The sequence below is a fragment of the Penicillium crustosum genome (genome assembly GCF_028827405.1).
Source record: "Penicillium crustosum strain IBT 35664 chromosome Unknown utg000001l_segment0_segment0, whole genome shotgun sequence".
Taxonomy (NCBI): Eukaryota; Fungi; Ascomycota; class Eurotiomycetes; order Eurotiales; family Aspergillaceae; genus Penicillium; species Penicillium crustosum.
The window spans coordinates 3,864,655-3,881,153 of NW_026623122.1; the positions used below are offsets into that span (position 1 = coordinate 3,864,655).

The window sequence follows — 16,499 nt, forward strand, 5'->3', positions numbered from 1 at the left end:
GTTTACGTCTCGCCGAGGTGATTACCGCATTGGGCTAAGTGAGGGGCCGTACACCAAGTACTTTCTACATCTATGGGCTGATGTTGGTTTACATGTAGCTCAGAATTTAATTGATAGCAGACGATTCAATTAGCACGATACAAACTGCATACAGATCATCGAGTCGAATAAATGCTTATTCAGGTAAGTAATGTCACGAGAAAGGAAAAGTCTCTGTTTAGACTCGGCCGCCTCCGCTGGGTAACAAGCCCCAGCCATCGGGAAGCAACACACCACCGGTGAAAAGACACAAGGAAAAGCTGTTGATAGAAAATATGGCCCCGTAGGACCAAAAAGGGGGATAAGGATTTGTTAGAACGGAATGCAATGCAAGGTTAGGAACCCTTCAGTCCATGCTAAATCGTTCATTATACCTTCGGTATATCGTAACCGGCCACAATTAAAGACCGTAAAGGACAAGCTGATTGCATGTGGCAAACAGCGTCGACGATGAGTTGTTCTTGGTACAACACGAGAAATGCAAGTATCCAAAATTGCCGTCGGCGGTTGATGGAGGTCGGCTCACGATTTCGAAGGTGATGCGATGTTGGTTTAAAATCGGATATTGAATACATTCGAAGAAAGTGAAAAAAAAAGATGTAAAGGAGTGGACGATCTCCATCGAGGTCAAGGCAAGCAGGTCAGACCGTCGGTGAGGGACTGGTTACTGGTACTGCTGATGCATGGTAAATCAAAAAGAGGAAAGAAAAAAAACGCCACCATGCATGTGTCGATGCCGAGGGTATGGTTATGCGAGGTTTTGAGATCCGAATCAGGTGAGATCCGAATCAGGCATGACGGAAATAAAAATTGCAACGTGCAGAAGAAAGATAACTGGAAAATAAAAGCTTGGCCTGCACCTGGATGGGACGTTGTATCGGATAGAGGCCGAGGTCCAAAGCAAATCATGGAATGCTGTGAGAAACAGCAAATCTATTCATCATATTCATATTCGCCCTTGAGAGGACGCTGAATTTCGGAGAGTAATGCATCAAGTTCAGCCCAGTTCGTCGAGTTTGCAGCAAACCGGCGATGTTTCCGAGTCAGGGTGTGCTAAAAGACTGGTCAATATCTATAATGAGCTAAGCAACAGAGCGACATAGACCATACCTCTTCAAAATCATCAAACTTGTCCCTACAGTTCTCGCAATAGCCAGGCTTGGGATCTCGGCGGCGTTCGGGTTTCTTTTGCTCATCTTTGTCATCCCTTTGTCTCTTTGTGCCAGCCGCCTCAGATTGCTTTGCTTCATTTTCATTGACAAGGTTGGGCTTTCCAGGGGGATTGATGTTGGTCTTCATTGGAACCGTGGTAAACCCTTCACCACGACGCTGAGGAGCAGCCATCGACCCCGCTGCAAACCCGCCGGTGCCCTTCTCGAGAACCTTTCGCTTGAGTCCATGAACCTCCTTGCTGAGCCCGGCTTTCGCGCCAGGTGCTGCGGCAGTAGATGAGATCATTTGTGAGCGAATTGCGGATGTCATATTCGACGGCTGAACACCTGAGGCAGCAGGCTCACGTCCAGTATAGAAGGGCCCAGTGCGAGGGAAATGGGGAGGAATGAAACTTTCAGAACTCTTTCGCTCGTGGGTTTCATCAAATGTTGGCTTTTGAATTTCATTTTGAATTGGAGGCGAAACACGATCCTCTTGTTTCGCCAATGGCTGGGAATGTGCGATCTCTGTTGTGGTCACAGATTCGGGGGCTTGAACTTGCACAGCTGCTTTTGGCTTCGCATCACGAGTTCCGTCCGCCTTGTGAGAGGCAGCCTTCTTCTCTTTGTTGAGTTGGCGCAAGCGGTGTCGGTCATATTCCTTCCTGCTCGGGGGCTCATCTATGAATGGACACTTTCCGAGGGGAGCGCTTCGGAACTGTGGCCAAGATCCATCCTGGCGTCGAGCGACTCGGGAGTATTCCCGAACCATGACTGGTTTGGTCTTCTCGTTCATGTCGTGGATGTAGACAAATGGTCCTTTGAACATTATCATTTCCATCGATGCCAATGGATCACGATCGGAAGGTCCATTGAGAAGTTCCTGGCGAAGAACACGAGAAAGATCATTTTCGCCCCTGCCGTTCACAGCGTTACCTCCAGCGGCCTTGTTCCGAGCGGCTTGTTCATATTGTGCACCAATGTCACTGTCATTGATGGTAGTGATCATGCGCTGGAGCTTTTCCAACGCCCAGATTTTCATGCCCATCTGTCGAGCCCTTTGCAGAATGTCCATGGTGCCTTGGTCACGACGTGTCTCGGTTTTCAAAGAAGCATGTAGCTGAGTCTCGCCATTTCTTTCGAGGAGAGAAGGGTTGACAGTTTGGACGTCATTGCTAGCGTCGGCAGTCGACTCCGGTTCTGCTGGAATGGCTGATTCTGGGGGAATCGCACGCGAAGTAACAACGTGGGTCACTAGACGCGAGAAAAACTTCTCCTCACGCTGCATTGAAATGAGTTAGAGAAGATGCCAATGGAAGATGTTCAGTCAATGCAGACGGGTGACATGAAGTCAAAACCAAGACCGACTGGAAGTTCTATGGGGCAATATAACTTACAGCTCCAAGAGCAATAACCTGGCGAGAGAACCGCCGTCTAACATCTTCGGGGATGCTATCGAAATAAAACACAAACTGAGGGAACGCCTTCCTATAGTGCCGCTGCCATTGTCGAATGGAGTCCATGGTATCTGCCGGAGCCTTCTCTGCCTTGACATGTTTCACCTGCGGTTGACGCTCCTTCTCCCTGGCTGCGACGAGCTTCTTCTCAAACGCGCTAGGGTTCCCATTATTCGACCGCCGCGCGAAAAGCTTCGACTCCGGGTTCGTGTTCTGGCAGGTTTTGGTGCGAGTCTCATATTCGGTGTTCTCCATCACTTGTTTCTTCGGCGGTGGTTGTCCGTACGGGATCTCCATCTGATTAGAGCGAGCTCGTTTAACTGGCAAGAGCCCTGCCCTGTGTGGAGAATTTGTTGCATTCGGCACGTTTGCGAGTGGACGACGAGTCGCCATGGCCATGGAGTTTCGTGGCGAAGGAGGCACAAAGACAGTTGCCATTGGGGAACCAGTTCCCAGGGTTGAGAACGCGTGTAGATGCTGTACAGTTACAGTAGTCAAATATCAAAGAGGGGTACTCGGTGAAAAGTACGCGTGCTACACGTCTTTCGAGGGCTAGAGGAGATCAGAGAATGAACATTGTATCCCAAGAGACAATAGGAAGGGGCCAAAGGAGAAAGGAATAGATCGGAGGTGCGTTAAGAGTTGGGAAGAGAAAGACGAGGTGGAAGACCTGGAGGAGGAAAGAAAGAAGAAGCAAGTCGTGTGGTGTGGAGCTCAGTTTGTTTTGGGCGGAGGCCCGACAACCAACGGCAGCGCGCGAAGCATGAACATCAACATTGCATTCTTTGAACCGCGACTAGGATTCTTTTCGACCTTCTTTCCTTCTCTACTTCATTCTCAATCTCATTCCCGGGGGCTATTTGATCCAATCTTTATCTTCTTCAGAGGTAACTGCTAAAAATGTCCAATTATCTCCAACCCCCCCGGACCAGCCTTCTGATCAGCCCCCAAACGGGTTTGAGACCAGCCACCACAAAGGAATCTAGGCAAGGATACGTTCAAACATGTAGATTATAGTTTGGAAGAAATAAAATAAAGAGCCCCAAATATGATATTTTGAAGCCTTATGCTATTGTACATGGGAATTTGAGAAATCTGACGGCTACTGTATACATCACATCTAATTACGCAGTGCCTCAATGTCCTCAACCTAGTACAAGTTAGTAACCGACTTAAAGTAAGGCTATATTAAAGTTTGAAACATACCTCCTTGACAGCCTCAGGGGTTAAAACAATCGGGTGTTCATCTCCGACACAAACACTATCTTCAATGCGAATTCCGATCCCACGGAAGTGGGCGGGCCATCGTTCATCGTTGGGAACATAGATACCCCTAACATATTTTAGCTTGTTTCAGGTCTGGGGTAAAAGAGGCTGGGGACGAACGGTTCAATTGTTATACATTGCCCTGCCTTCAGGTCATAGCCTCGGGAATACCCAGGACAGTCATGGACGTCCAGGCCAACATAGTGGCCTAGATGGTGCGGGAAGAGGGTGTTCAGTGCCTAGTCAGAGTCAGCAGAATACTCCACGTGGAGGGAATTTGGATGCATACATTGCCAGAAAGATCAAAGCCAAGCGACTTGAGCTCGTCTTTCAATCCATTCTCGGCGATGCCATGGAGTTTGTCTAAAGAAAGATTGGAGGTCTCACGGCACAGAGCGAGACAGCTCCGGTGCACCTTGAGCACGGCATTGTACAGATCCCGCTGGGGATCGGAGAACTTGCCATTGACAGGCCATGTTCTAGTAATGTCGGAAATATAGCTTCCCCATTCCTATATTTCGGTCAGTGTCCTAGAACTGTGATTGTGGATTTTAGATAGAGAACTTACACCACCGCCATCAACGAGAACCAAATCACCGTCCCTGGATTCAATGTGAGCAGAGTTCTGCGATAGTTTAGAAAAGGCATACGAACTTCAATACATCGTCATTTCGAGTGTAGTGAATAGCCAAGGCGTTCTAGGACAGTTAGTATCAAATTAACCTTGAAGGTCGGAAAGTTTACCTCGCCACCCGCAACAACCGGGACAAAAGCATTTGTATCACAACCGTTCACCTTGAACTGGTACTCGAGGAAAGAATAAAGATCCTTCTCTCGAGTGAAGTCCTGCCGCATAGCCTCGGTGAAAGCTCTCCCTGACGCTTGTCCCAGTCGGCGCATCTGTACAACCTCATTCTCACTCTTGAACACCCTCATTTCATTGAGCAGATGCTTCAAAGGCTTAACCCTGCGGTTGTCGATAACCTTCTTCAGCTTTTCCGACGCGACTGTTGGCCCATACAGATACCGATTCAAGGATGATCTTGAGCCATCAAATGTGGGGATGTCCGAGTAAACCTCTGTCGCTCCCTGGATAATACTGGGCAAAATCTCCCCGATGCGTTCAATGTTTCCTGTCTGTTCTCGGTGTCAGCGCGATGGTTCATCTAATCCTTGGGCTAACGCACCTCATCCGCATTGAAGACATCCACAGCAGCCTGGGTGCCGGAGCGCGCCCCATCCCAGAGTTCTGCCCTTGGGTCCTTTTCCCGCACATATAAATGGAAGATATGGTTGTCCCCAGAGCCGTCGTTCCCGATGATCGCGAGTGCATTCGGTTCGTTGAATCCTATCCGGCGCGCGAACATTTAGTGGGTGTCCTCCGCGGCATCACCAGTCTGCTGAGCAAACTTACCCGTCAAGTAAAAGAAATTGGAATCCTGGCGGTACTCATTGAATATGCCCTGCGCGCGGTATTTGACCTCCGAGGCAGCCAGCACCGCAATCGCGCCTTTGGGTAGCTTGTTGGCGAGCTTCGATCGACGTTGTGCATATTCCAGGGCGGTAATTCCGGGCGTAACTAGACAAAAGACGATCAGCTAAATAAATGACAGCATATATACAGATAATAACACACGTTCGCCTGGGCTGAGGATGTGGGGATGCGTCTCATGCAGCGGCTGGCCGAATTTGAGTTCCGCGGCGGCCACGGAGGTAGCATAACTGCGAGGTAGAGGGTTGCATCTAGGCAATTGGCGCAATGAATGACTCAAAGGCCGAGATGAGCGCATAAGGACCGCGCATTGGCGAACAAGAAACCTGCATGCCGCCATGCTTCAAGGTTCCAAAAAATAAGTTGATAAGAGTAAACGGTTGGAGGTGTTGTTATCGCCAGGTTTACGGTCCTGTCGGCGGTGTGGGCCAATCACCTCGGGTGCGTTTGGCATCGGAGACCCCTTCTCTTGTCCACTCTTATACCCTGTCGTATACATAGTTCTTGATTTGATGGATCTTACACGCCCTGTCAATATACTCCAGTCTAGCCTGTGTGGGGAAAAGTGGTGCGGATGGACCTGCTAAAATAGGTGTTTGAAGGCGTGCTGCCCTAACTCATCCGATCACTCTTGATTCATCATCTATCGATGGATTTACTTAAATGCTTACTTCGTCGTCACATACTTCTTGCTTCACTTAACTTCAAGACGCATTCTGTAAATTATCATATCCATCATGGGGCGAACCTTGACCTACCCTAAGAAGGTTTCCAACACTGCCAACCGGTACAAGCATCGAGGTACGAGATAACCATAGAAATACGAAGTCAACTACTAAGACTATATTCTAGCCACGTATGACCTAGGTCCAATCCATTCAATCATAAATGACTCCCAAGTCCTCCATGTGTCCTTCAACCCTGGACCTGATGACCCATTCCCCGCAATCCTCCCAATGATAGGACAAATGGGATCATTCGAATTTCCCTCCGCGAGCATCGACGAGCCTCTGGACTGCTACCTCCATGGCTATGTCAGCTCGCGCATTATGAATCTAGCCCGCAACTGCAGCGACGGCGAGGGACTCCCCATCTGCGTGGCAACAAGCAAAGTAGACGGGCTGATCCTGTCGCTTACGCCCAACTCGCACAGCTACAACTACCGCTCTGCCATCCTTCACGGCTACGCAACGCTCGTCACAGACGAGGAAGAAAAGCTCTGGGCCATGAAATTGATCACGAACTCTGTTCTCGCGGACCGCTGGGATCACTCGCGTGTGCCGCCGGACCGTGCTGAGATGCAGTCGACTGTCATCCTAAAGGTAAAGATCGTGGATGGCAGTGGCAAGATTCGTGATGGTGGTGTTTCGGATGAGCGTAAGGACTCAGGCAACGAGCAGGTCACTTCCAGTGTCTGGACTGGTGTTGTTCCGGTCTGGGAAACGTTTGGGACCCCGATTCCAAGTGGTGATAGCAAGGTTGCTGAAGTGCCTGAGTATATTAATTCGTACATCGCTAGCAAGAACAGTCAGAATAGAGCTCTGGCGGAAGATGCAGTGAAGGTGAAGCTGCCGGCTGAGGAGCAGCATTGAGGACTAGACAAAGGCTGGATTGGACCAATTTATAATATGAATTTATGTTTCAACGCGTCTCATATTATTCAGAGTAATTGACTCAAATGACACAAAGGATGGTCATCGCCATCTACAGCAATCTCTATGTCTTCATATGTCTACTTTCTCTTCCTCCAGATATATATTATTGGAAAAGAGGCTCCTTCCAATACATAATCAATAACAAGCATATATCATTTTAGGAAACGGGAATGAAGCAAGAGAAATGAGTAAGATATATTCAAGTAAGACAATTGAGTATAGGTTGACATGCTAGATAATATATCCCTAATACAAGCAAACTACCAATGAGAATTCATCTTTCCCCACCCTTCAGGATCATCATTAGAACCCGAAGACTCATTGTCATTCTCAGAGCCACCATTCCGACCACGACCGGTACTCCGTCCCGCTGCAGCCAATCTCTTAGCGACCTCATTCGCCTCAAACAGACTAACAAGTCTTCTCTTTGCAGGCCGCTGCTGAGCCCGTTCCTGACAAACCCGAAGCATAGTCTTCTCCCGATCATATTTGACCCTGCAACCGGGGACAAACAATCGGGGAGGGCGACTAACGGCATTTGACCACTCAGGGTGGTTATGCCACGATCCCGGGGGATGGTCAGGTGGCGCAGAGGTACTCTTGTTGACCCAAGCGTCAACAGCCATTTCAAGAGGAGTCGTTCCAGTGGCATTCTCCCGGTTGAGCATGTCGGGACGACGATCGAGGAGTTGTCCAAGGACTTGGGGGAACCCATTCTTGACAGCATCATGCACCGGTGTGTTTCCAGCTTCGTCGAAGACCTCCAGATGTTTCTGATCCGTAGAGATGGCTAGATCCAGGATGAGATTCGTCATGGAGGTTATGATTTCATCTTCAGTTTGGGGACTGTTAGGAGGCCGAGGGATGGCCAGATCTCCTGGCGTGAAATGGGGTTGCGCGTGAAGCCAGCGTGCAAAGGGGGTTCTTGAGCCATCGCCCGCGCGCTCCATGAGCATTGTTGGGAGGAGTTGCTTATCCAACAAGGCTAGAAGCTTCGTGAATCGGTTGGAGTTCTTGCAGAGTCGACCACTGTCTGATACGAGGATCAGGTGGAGGAGATTGCGCGCTTCTTTATCGCGGACGGCCTGGTTGGCTCCGGCTTCAACCAAGATGCGGGCGAAGCGGACCTTGTGGAGGGACATGGCCCAGGCGAGAGGGGTCAGTCCTTCCGTTGATCGGACCTCCATGCACTCAGGGTGATGGTCTACAAGATACTGAACCAGACGGAGGGATTCGTCACTTGGTTCAGACATAACTGCGCAGTGCAGAACGAGGTTGTCTTTTATATGGTTAGTTATGCTTGCTAAAGTTCTTGGGTAAATGGAGCACTTACTTCTCGCTTGTAACCAGGTCAAGAGTGTTCCCTCAAGTCCCAACTTGGACTTAGTCAATCGCTTAACTCTCTCATCATTCTTGTTCGCACTGAGATACTCCATGTAATAGCGCGCAGGCGCGGTACCAAGGAAGAACTCTGTGCTGGCCAAATTACCCCGACGAGCGGCAATAAGAAGGGGAGGACGCTGTGTTTGAGCTCTCATCGGTTGCTCTCGACCGGCATTAGCCCAATCGGCACGCTTGCTGCCGCGAATCGACAACCCAGGGTAGAACTGAGGTTCTTTCTTCTCCTCAACGCCACAATCATCACTCAATTTGGTAAGTGGAAGGCCAGCTCCAGTACTTTGAATCATCTTGGCAAGACAATCGGTACGGCCAAGCGAAATCGCAAGCTGGAACTCATCAAACTTCACCAAGAACTCACTCTTTCCAGATGGGTTGGTGGAAGCAAGGTCTAGCCCAGTCTTCAGAAGGAACTCCAGAAGAGGAATGTTGTTTGTGTAAACAGCGTATTTCACCAGACCATTAACGTTGACAGGGTTGTCTCTCTTTTCCCAGCCATCCTGGTGATATTCGTCCAAAAATACGAAGGCATTGAACCGTGCCTCGAAAGCAGCAAGAGGGGAAATGTTGCTCTCGACCTGGCTGGTAATTTCACCGATGTTTTCGTGGGTGAAAGTATCATCAACAATGTCACTGACGATGTTCAGATCATCGTTCTCTTCATCAGAGTTCTCACAGTCGTCAGAGCATTCATCAATGTCGATCTCAAAGCGTTTCCGACCGCGAGGCTCCTTCACCTTATACTGTACGTGGAGGATTTGAAGAATGGCCTTAGCAACGGCGAAATGGCCGCGCATGATGGAAATTGTAAGGGCAGACAGGCCTTGCTTGTCGGTTACGGCGATCTCAAGTGGTGCTTGCTCATTGAGAGATCCCCACATGCCCAGTGTCATGGTTTTAATGGTATCAATGTCGCCACTCCAGGCTGCTTCAAAACTGTTATATTGATGTCAGCATAATATTCTTGGTTTAGGGGTGTAAGGAGGGGATGTGTACAGTTTTATGTATCCGTCGCGAGCATTCTCAGTAATAGCTGGTACATTGAAGTTGAAACGGACTTCCCAAGGCTTAGGGGTGGTGGGCTTCATCTTCTCGGTCGAAACGTAGTCTGGGAACGTCACTGGAGCGCCCTGCGGAGGATAAAGCTCGTCCCAGGTCTTTGCATCCTTTTGCAGCAGAATGAACTCCAGCTTCTCGTAATCGCGAATCAAATCCGCAATAAACGCCTTCTTCTCAGCCAAGCCAGGATCAATCGGTTGGACTTTCTTCTTCTTGGCTTCTTCTTCGGCCTCTCGATTTGTCTTGCGCACATTGCGGAGCAAATCCTTTGCAGTGAACATTTTGTAACTACCAGATTGGAATTCCGACAGATATGCCTGGTCATTTGGATCGAGAGGTGTTGCAATGGAGTGATCATAGGATACGTACTCGCGCTCGACCATAAATTCGCGGAGCGTTTTCAAAGTTTGGCGCAAGACATCCAACACAGTTTGACCCTTGCCTCCATATCTCTCCTTCATTTCAGTGTTAGGGTTCACCCCGCGATGGAGCAGATCAATGGCGACCAAAGGAAGGTCATTCTCAACAGCCAGCAAGATTGGCTGCTTTACACTAGCCTTTGCGTCTTCTTCAATGTTGCCGTAGTAAGTCTTGCCGTCTCTGGATGCCGTAATGGCCTTCACAAGCTCGCCAAGATCAATTTCTGGGTGGGCACCTGTCTCTAGCAGCTTGAGCGCCGCGGGTGCACTCTTTGCAGTGAGCGCAGCCATCAATGCCGACGATAATTCTGGTGTCCAAAACGAGCCCTGAACTGCCAAGTGATTGATTGCCCGCTTTACTGCCGGTTCATCATGCTGCATATAGATATCGAGAATGTCAAACTTGTCAGAATGAGCAAGGTAGTATAGTGGTGTCTTCTGCTTGAGATCTGCTTGAGCTGGCGAAGCGCCGAGGTCAAGAAGGGTCTGCGACATCTCCTTCGCTTTCTCAAATGGGAGGGCATGAACGAGAACCAGGCTGAGAATTGCAGCCAGTGGTGTTCTAGAGTGGTCGTTCATGATTTTGATCGGCATCAGCACATCGGCTCCAAAGGACGTGACAAGCTCTTTCACGGCCTCAATGTGACCATGGAGAATGGCAAGATGCAAAGGAGCAGCCCGGCTATCCCATGCAACGACATTAATGTCATAGACATCCGGCTCGAGTTCGTTCTCCTCAAGCGTGTCGTACGTGGTCAAATTCTCCTGCTCCTCGCTTTCCACCTTCACGTAAGAGGCAGAGGTGTGAGACATGGTATCATCTTGGTCAACCATATCGATATCCTCGTCTTCCGCGCTCGGCTTGGTCTCTGACTTGTCTTTATTTTTCAAAGCATCCTGCTTCTTGGCTTCTTCTTCCTCATTCTCATTGCTTTTTGCGAGTAGAATTCGAATGATGTCGACGTGTCCTCGGGCGGCGGCAAGATGGAGTGCGGTCTTTCCATCGGCCATACGGGGAATCATGCGAGCACCACCGTCAATAAGGCATTGGACGACTTCAGGAGTCGAGCACATGCACGCGAGTTGAAGTGGTGTCCGCCCAGTGTAGTCACGACGGTCTGGATTGGTATCTTCATCTGCAAGGAAAGCTTTAACAGAGTCGACATCGTTTGCCACAATTGCCTGGCAAAGTCTCTCGGTACGGCCTACATAAGCCATTTCTATTATGTTCAGATTAGTGTATGATTCAAAATAAAGAAAGCTGTCAGAAAATTATCTCACCGGTCCAATCAGTCTCAGTGATGGGGTTGAAACTTCCGATTTCCTGGCGGCCAGGATCATCTTTGATGAAACTGATTTGACCAGAGATATAAATCTTGGCCTCTTCATCGGCGACCTTAATTTCCTCCTCGGTAACAGGCTTGGGGCAGAAACCACAACAGTCTCCAATGACATGTTCTGCTTCGCCAAAGAATGCTGGATGACGATGAAGATAAACTGTACGGTCTTTGGGTTGATTCCACTGGGCATTCAGCAACAGGTCCTTGGTGTAAAGTAGCTTCTCAATACTTTTGGCATTGAACCTCCGACCGTAAGGAATTGTCTATTGTAGGGTCAGTAAGAATCAAGGGGCAGTAAGTCAGTTGCAGTGAAGGTACGAACAAAAGTATGGTAATCAGACACTTGGTCTTGCTCTTGCCATTCAGGCACTTCATCTTCCCAGTCATCCTTGAGATTACCATGCAACATTTTACCATGGCGACGTTGTAGGTACACATTCAGAGGAGGACGACCTCGTTCTTCGCGCCTCTTTTGGAGATAGTTGTCCCGGTCTTGAGATCGAGGAAGTTTTTCCAATACCAGAAGTCGTGCAAGTCCTTCAGTTCTGGTGAAGCTTCTCTCGAAGATAGTCTACCTCAAAAGTTAGTTTTGATGAAACTTCATCCATCTGACCAAAGGATTCAATTCTCACTGGGTCAATCTTCGATCTGTCAAGAGCAGGCCAGAAGACCTCGAATCCTCTGTGCGAATACTTAGAGAGACGATTTTCATATGATGGTGATCGTCTAGTCAGATCAATCTGGTTCGCCTGCGTGATGTATGCCGCGATTGCACGTGGAGAGGTATAGACTTGACGACCATCATAAGCCGCACACGAAACATCCACGTCAAAGCCGGTGAGAATCTCGGCAACTGAGCGGTAGATGCGAAGCACGATTTGCACATGACGGTTCGGATACTGTGAAGCAATGGTAATCGTATTCTTGGTCCGGATGGTCGTGGTCTCATAGAGGATAGTGTTCTTGATCTTATCCTCGATATGCATGATCTTCTCAAGGGCTTGCTCCTCGTTCAGGCCATACAAGAAGAGATCCACGTCTGATGCCGGAGCAAACTCTTCATGGTAGTACTTGCGAAGGCCTCGCTTTGAGTTGCGATATTTTTCTGGGACAGGCAAAAGTGAAGTCACGACAGCGCTACCAGCAACGACCACGTTGGACCAGTCAATTTCACTCAATGAGCCCTCTGTGAATAGGGCAAAGTTGTTCTGGAACTCATTCAAAGAGGGTACAACTGCGGCAGATCCATGTGGTTTCCGGTCTTTTGCACTCAGGGGCAAAAGATACTTCTCTTTTTGCTCTGGCGTTTCCGAGGCAAGATCTCTAGCTCGAATGGAAAGATCTGTGGAACCAGCCTGGTCATACAGCGGCACAATGTTGATGTGGTTATCTTGGATTGATGGATGAGATGGCTCTTGGGCGAATTTCTTGCGCAAAACAGCATCATACTCGTTATATGGCCGAACCAAGTCGGCCATGAGCTTCTCGGGGTTGGAGTTGACATACTTCACGAAGTCATTGTGCTTCGCTGGGAGGGATGGTAAAGAAGTCATGTTGTGAATTGTGTAAATGTAGTAAGGATGTTGAGTATGTCAATTGAATAGTAAAATCAGGAGAACCCCATGAAGTTTAAATACTTCAGCCCATCTTTAGGGTCATCTCAATTGACTTTCCACTTAGCGTTAGGGTCCAGGCATCTCCAGGCATCCTTAGGCAACCTTAGGCAACAGACCCACTATCGCCACTTTTTTTTCGATCGCTTCCTCGTATAACCAAAGATCAACAAAGTCCCGCTTCGGTTGCTCATATGAGTAGGCCAACAACACATTACATATTCCACCGCCGGGGGCCTGCGTTAGCAATGACCATATAGATAGTACATATCAAGAAGTCTGTTTGTAGTAATTGTGCTGTTTGCCGTATTCTACAGTTTACGAATGGTTATCCGAAAGGGCATCTAGGAAGCGTCGTATTGAAATCTATTCGAAACATATCACCTTGAACCAACTGCATGTCCAGCTTATAGAAGTCATATGCCGCTAAGTATAGATATCATATAAATTGCCGACGATTCTCTTCTATATAAACACCTACCTCATTATATATATATATATGTTTCTCGTCGGAGGTTGATATATCTATTGAAATATGCCACACGTTACAATCCAACCATAAACATTGGATGCCAGAATTGGACCCTGTGATCAGTACTCATAAACCTAACAGAGGAACATGCCCAAAATGCTGCACTTATAGCTGAGAATGTAAATCGTATTATTTAGCTGCCACGGCCACTTAGTCTGGTCCCTAGCAGAGATTATAGTCCAATGTATACCTAGATATACCGCTGCAGCAAAATCATATATGATCTTTTGACTTTTCCAGCAGACCTGCTCCAGGGGCCCCGGGGCCATTAAATGCACTTATGTAATCAGTCAGGTGCACCCGTGGACCTGGCCTGATTCTGGATCCTGAGAGGGTTTAGCGTGGATTGGGTCATTGGTCATGTGTGTACCACGTGACTCCATCTAATTAACCTAGCTGGATGGTAACAGAGCATGCCACTGGCTGGCACAATCATCCGTTTTGATTTCATGTAAACTTTCCAACATTATTGCATGGCTAGTTATATATCACATTTGACCCACCTATCTAAAACTACAATATGTGCATCTTTCTTTCTTGGGCACTCCAAGTTGGAAATATCGTCAAACGTATAAAATATAGGCTGGTTGTGAGAATTAGCAACTCACAGATGTATACGAAAAGGCCAATCATGTTTGCGGTTAGCTGATGCGCATCCTGTAGAGTTCTATCCTTGGCAACAACATCATAGTACGATAAATGTCTGAATGTTCTTCTCAAGTTGTATGATAGAGTAGCAAGTGGATCAACCTTGGAAGACTAAGGCATGGATCCACCTATCCTAGTCATCGTCATGACGGGCTTGGCTCTCGCTGACTCATCGACTAATCATGCCCGATCTAATCATTGATCCAAACCTTGAAAGACCCCATTCTCCTCTCCTCTTTCTGTATTAAGCCTGATAAGTGAAGCCTTCTCTTCTAATTGTTATCCTCTTCACTTTGCTACCGCTTACACACCGACCCTTTGATCACTCGACACCTGTTTCAAAGTCCATCGTCTGCCCCGCCAATTACTTCCCCGCTCCGACTACGGGAATATCTGCCTGTGAATCACGACATTTGACACTGCTGGGTCTGCTTTCCCCGTGAGAGCCCGCCGTCGATAATATCTCCGAGATCTGAAACCCTGCCACTCTATTCAAACCGCCAACATGAGTAGCCCAAAGCGCAGAATTGAGACAGATGTGAGTAATGTTGCGGATAGTCCGATAAGCCCCCAGAGTCGCCGGAGATACTAATAACAGTTGTTTTTTTTTTCGTTATTTAGGTCATGAAGTATGCTCCGCAAGTCCAAAGACATCTAAAGTATACGGAACTAACATTTAGCTAGGATGTACGACCGAAAATCCTCTATCCTTTCAATTTAGCCGCCGCTTTTCCCAACCTTTTTTTGGGCCGCCTCGGCGAGCATACTTGGTTTCCGGGATACATACTGACAGTTTATCTAGGCTTATGAGTGACTATGAGGTGACTTTAGTCAATGACAACAGTAAGTTGTGATCCTTTACCGGTCATGGATCTATATACTAACTCCGGAAATCCAGTGTATGTACTCCGTTCCCCTACAATCAGCCAATCAGCCATTTGAAGATCTCCGATACCAATTATTACCAACAGGCAGGAATTCTACGTTCGTTTCAAGGGCCCGGAAGAGAGTATGTCTCGCTCATAATCAACCGGTATTACATCAAACTAACTACTTTTCTAGCACCATTTACTGGAGGCCTTTGGAAAATCCACGTCGAATTGCCTGACCAGTACCCATACAAAAGCCCGAGCATCGGATTTGTCAACAGAATTTTTCACCCAAACATCGACGAGCTGTGAGTTAAGGGTCCGGCATGCATGGAAAAGAAACTCAAAGAGGTTAATGCGGTTTCTCTGCCCTAGGTCGGGCTCGGTCTGCCTTGATGTGATCAACCAAACGTGGTCTCCGATGTACGACATGCTCAACATCTTCGAGGTCTTCCTCCCTCAGCTCCTTCGTTACCCCAACCCTTCGGATCCTCTCAACGGAGAGGCAGCAGCGCTGATGATGAGAGAACCCAAGGCATATGAGGCAAAGGTGAAAGGTATGTTAAAAGATATATATTTGCCAATATGCGATATGCGAAACTGACAACTCCGTACTAGAATATGTTGCCAAATACGCTAGCAAAGAGGCAGTGGATGAAGCAGGCGAGGACACTGAATCCGAAGATGAGCTAAGCTCGGCCGGGAGCTACGAGTCTGATGGCGAACAGCCTGCGGGCACAATGGACGATGTCTGATTCTGCAGTGCGAGCCTTTTCCGCCAGTTCTAGCATCGACCCGGCACGAACATATTGCATCACCCAACTCTTTTCTATGTCCATCCCGGAACTGGATATCAGCGGGCGTTTTCTTTTATTTATCATAGGGGAGTTGTCATGTATCCATTTGTTTTTTTTTTTTCCCTGTTTAATCTCCATCTTCATTTTTCATTTCCCTCACTTCTTATTACGTATTTCGGTCCACCCACCTGAAGTCCACCCAAGAGGCATTTGGAATAATTATCGGCGGAGTCACAGGTTGAACAATTGATGCCGAATCTCTCATAAGTATGGGGAGTCATCTTCTTTTTATGATTCTTCCCGTGATATCTTAATTGTATAGTAAGCTCGAAATACTTTTCATATAAAAACTACCCATCATCCAAAGCTGGACTTCTATATGGGTTGATCTATATACCTCCCCTAGAAAGATTAGAACTTTCGGCATCTACATATAGTATCCCGATTTATAACAACTCAATTGACAATGAAACTCGAATTGTGTGTCTATACGAAAAGGAAAGATGAAGTCCACTTGAAACAAAAACTACATATACAAGCAGTGCGCGACTGACAAAATGATATGAAGACAAAGAAACAGACTCGCAATAGCAAAGCACGCCAGCAGAAAAGAAAGCAACATTGGATGAAGAAATGAGAATCTCACAACAAAAGAAAAAGTCTGCGCCATTGGGTATTATCAGACCATACCATGGGAGAAAAGAAGGAATGGTTATGTATGTGCGAAAAAACAGTCGACCTGCGATCAATGCAAAGAAACAAAA

At 47.8% G+C, this 16,499-nt stretch overlaps 5 protein-coding genes across 5 annotated transcripts; 2 read left to right on the forward strand and 3 right to left on the reverse strand.

The window, feature by feature from the left end:
• Nucleotides 1-972: 972 nt before the first annotated feature.
• Nucleotides 973-3,085, reverse strand: N7487_001447 (protein serine/threonine kinase activating protein nimO; the record flags this gene model as incomplete). Its single annotated transcript, XM_056869195.1, has 3 exons — nucleotides 973-1,092; nucleotides 1,150-2,472; nucleotides 2,588-3,085. The coding sequence occupies 3 exons, from the start codon at nucleotides 3,083-3,085 to the stop codon at nucleotides 973-975; spliced, it is 1,941 nt and encodes a 646-aa protein (XP_056733979.1).
• A 682-nt stretch (nucleotides 3,086-3,767) lies between these two features.
• N7487_001448 (aminopeptidase P family protein) lies at nucleotides 3,768-5,703 on the reverse strand (the record flags this gene model as incomplete). Its single annotated transcript, XM_056869196.1, has 10 exons — nucleotides 3,768-3,797; nucleotides 3,854-3,980; nucleotides 4,034-4,152; nucleotides 4,203-4,424; nucleotides 4,482-4,515; nucleotides 4,568-4,611; nucleotides 4,709-5,050; nucleotides 5,101-5,261; nucleotides 5,328-5,492; nucleotides 5,550-5,703. The coding sequence occupies 10 exons, from the start codon at nucleotides 5,701-5,703 to the stop codon at nucleotides 3,768-3,770; spliced, it is 1,398 nt and encodes a 465-aa protein (XP_056733980.1).
• Nucleotides 5,704-6,142: 439 nt separating this feature from the next.
• On the forward strand, nucleotides 6,143-6,997 carry N7487_001449 (pyridoxamine 5'-phosphate oxidase family protein; the record flags this gene model as incomplete). The annotated part of the gene is made up of 2 exons (XM_056869197.1): nucleotides 6,143-6,206; nucleotides 6,258-6,997. The coding sequence occupies 2 exons, from the start codon at nucleotides 6,143-6,145 to the stop codon at nucleotides 6,995-6,997; spliced, it is 804 nt and encodes a 267-aa protein (XP_056733981.1).
• A 323-nt stretch (nucleotides 6,998-7,320) lies between these two features.
• On the reverse strand, nucleotides 7,321-12,829 carry N7487_001450 (uncharacterized protein; the record flags this gene model as incomplete). The annotated part of the gene is made up of 6 exons (XM_056869198.1): nucleotides 7,321-8,339; nucleotides 8,394-9,394; nucleotides 9,455-11,156; nucleotides 11,218-11,539; nucleotides 11,599-11,847; nucleotides 11,909-12,829. The coding sequence occupies 6 exons, from the start codon at nucleotides 12,827-12,829 to the stop codon at nucleotides 7,321-7,323; spliced, it is 5,214 nt and encodes a 1,737-aa protein (XP_056733982.1).
• Nucleotides 12,830-14,574: 1,745 nt separating this feature from the next.
• Nucleotides 14,575-15,693, forward strand: N7487_001451 (E2 ubiquitin-conjugating protein UBC8; the record flags this gene model as incomplete). Its single annotated transcript, XM_056869199.1, has 6 exons — nucleotides 14,575-14,607; nucleotides 14,901-14,968; nucleotides 15,041-15,078; nucleotides 15,132-15,246; nucleotides 15,314-15,495; nucleotides 15,557-15,693. The coding sequence occupies 6 exons, from the start codon at nucleotides 14,575-14,577 to the stop codon at nucleotides 15,691-15,693; spliced, it is 573 nt and encodes a 190-aa protein (XP_056733983.1).
• Nucleotides 15,694-16,499: the final 806 nt, after the last annotated feature.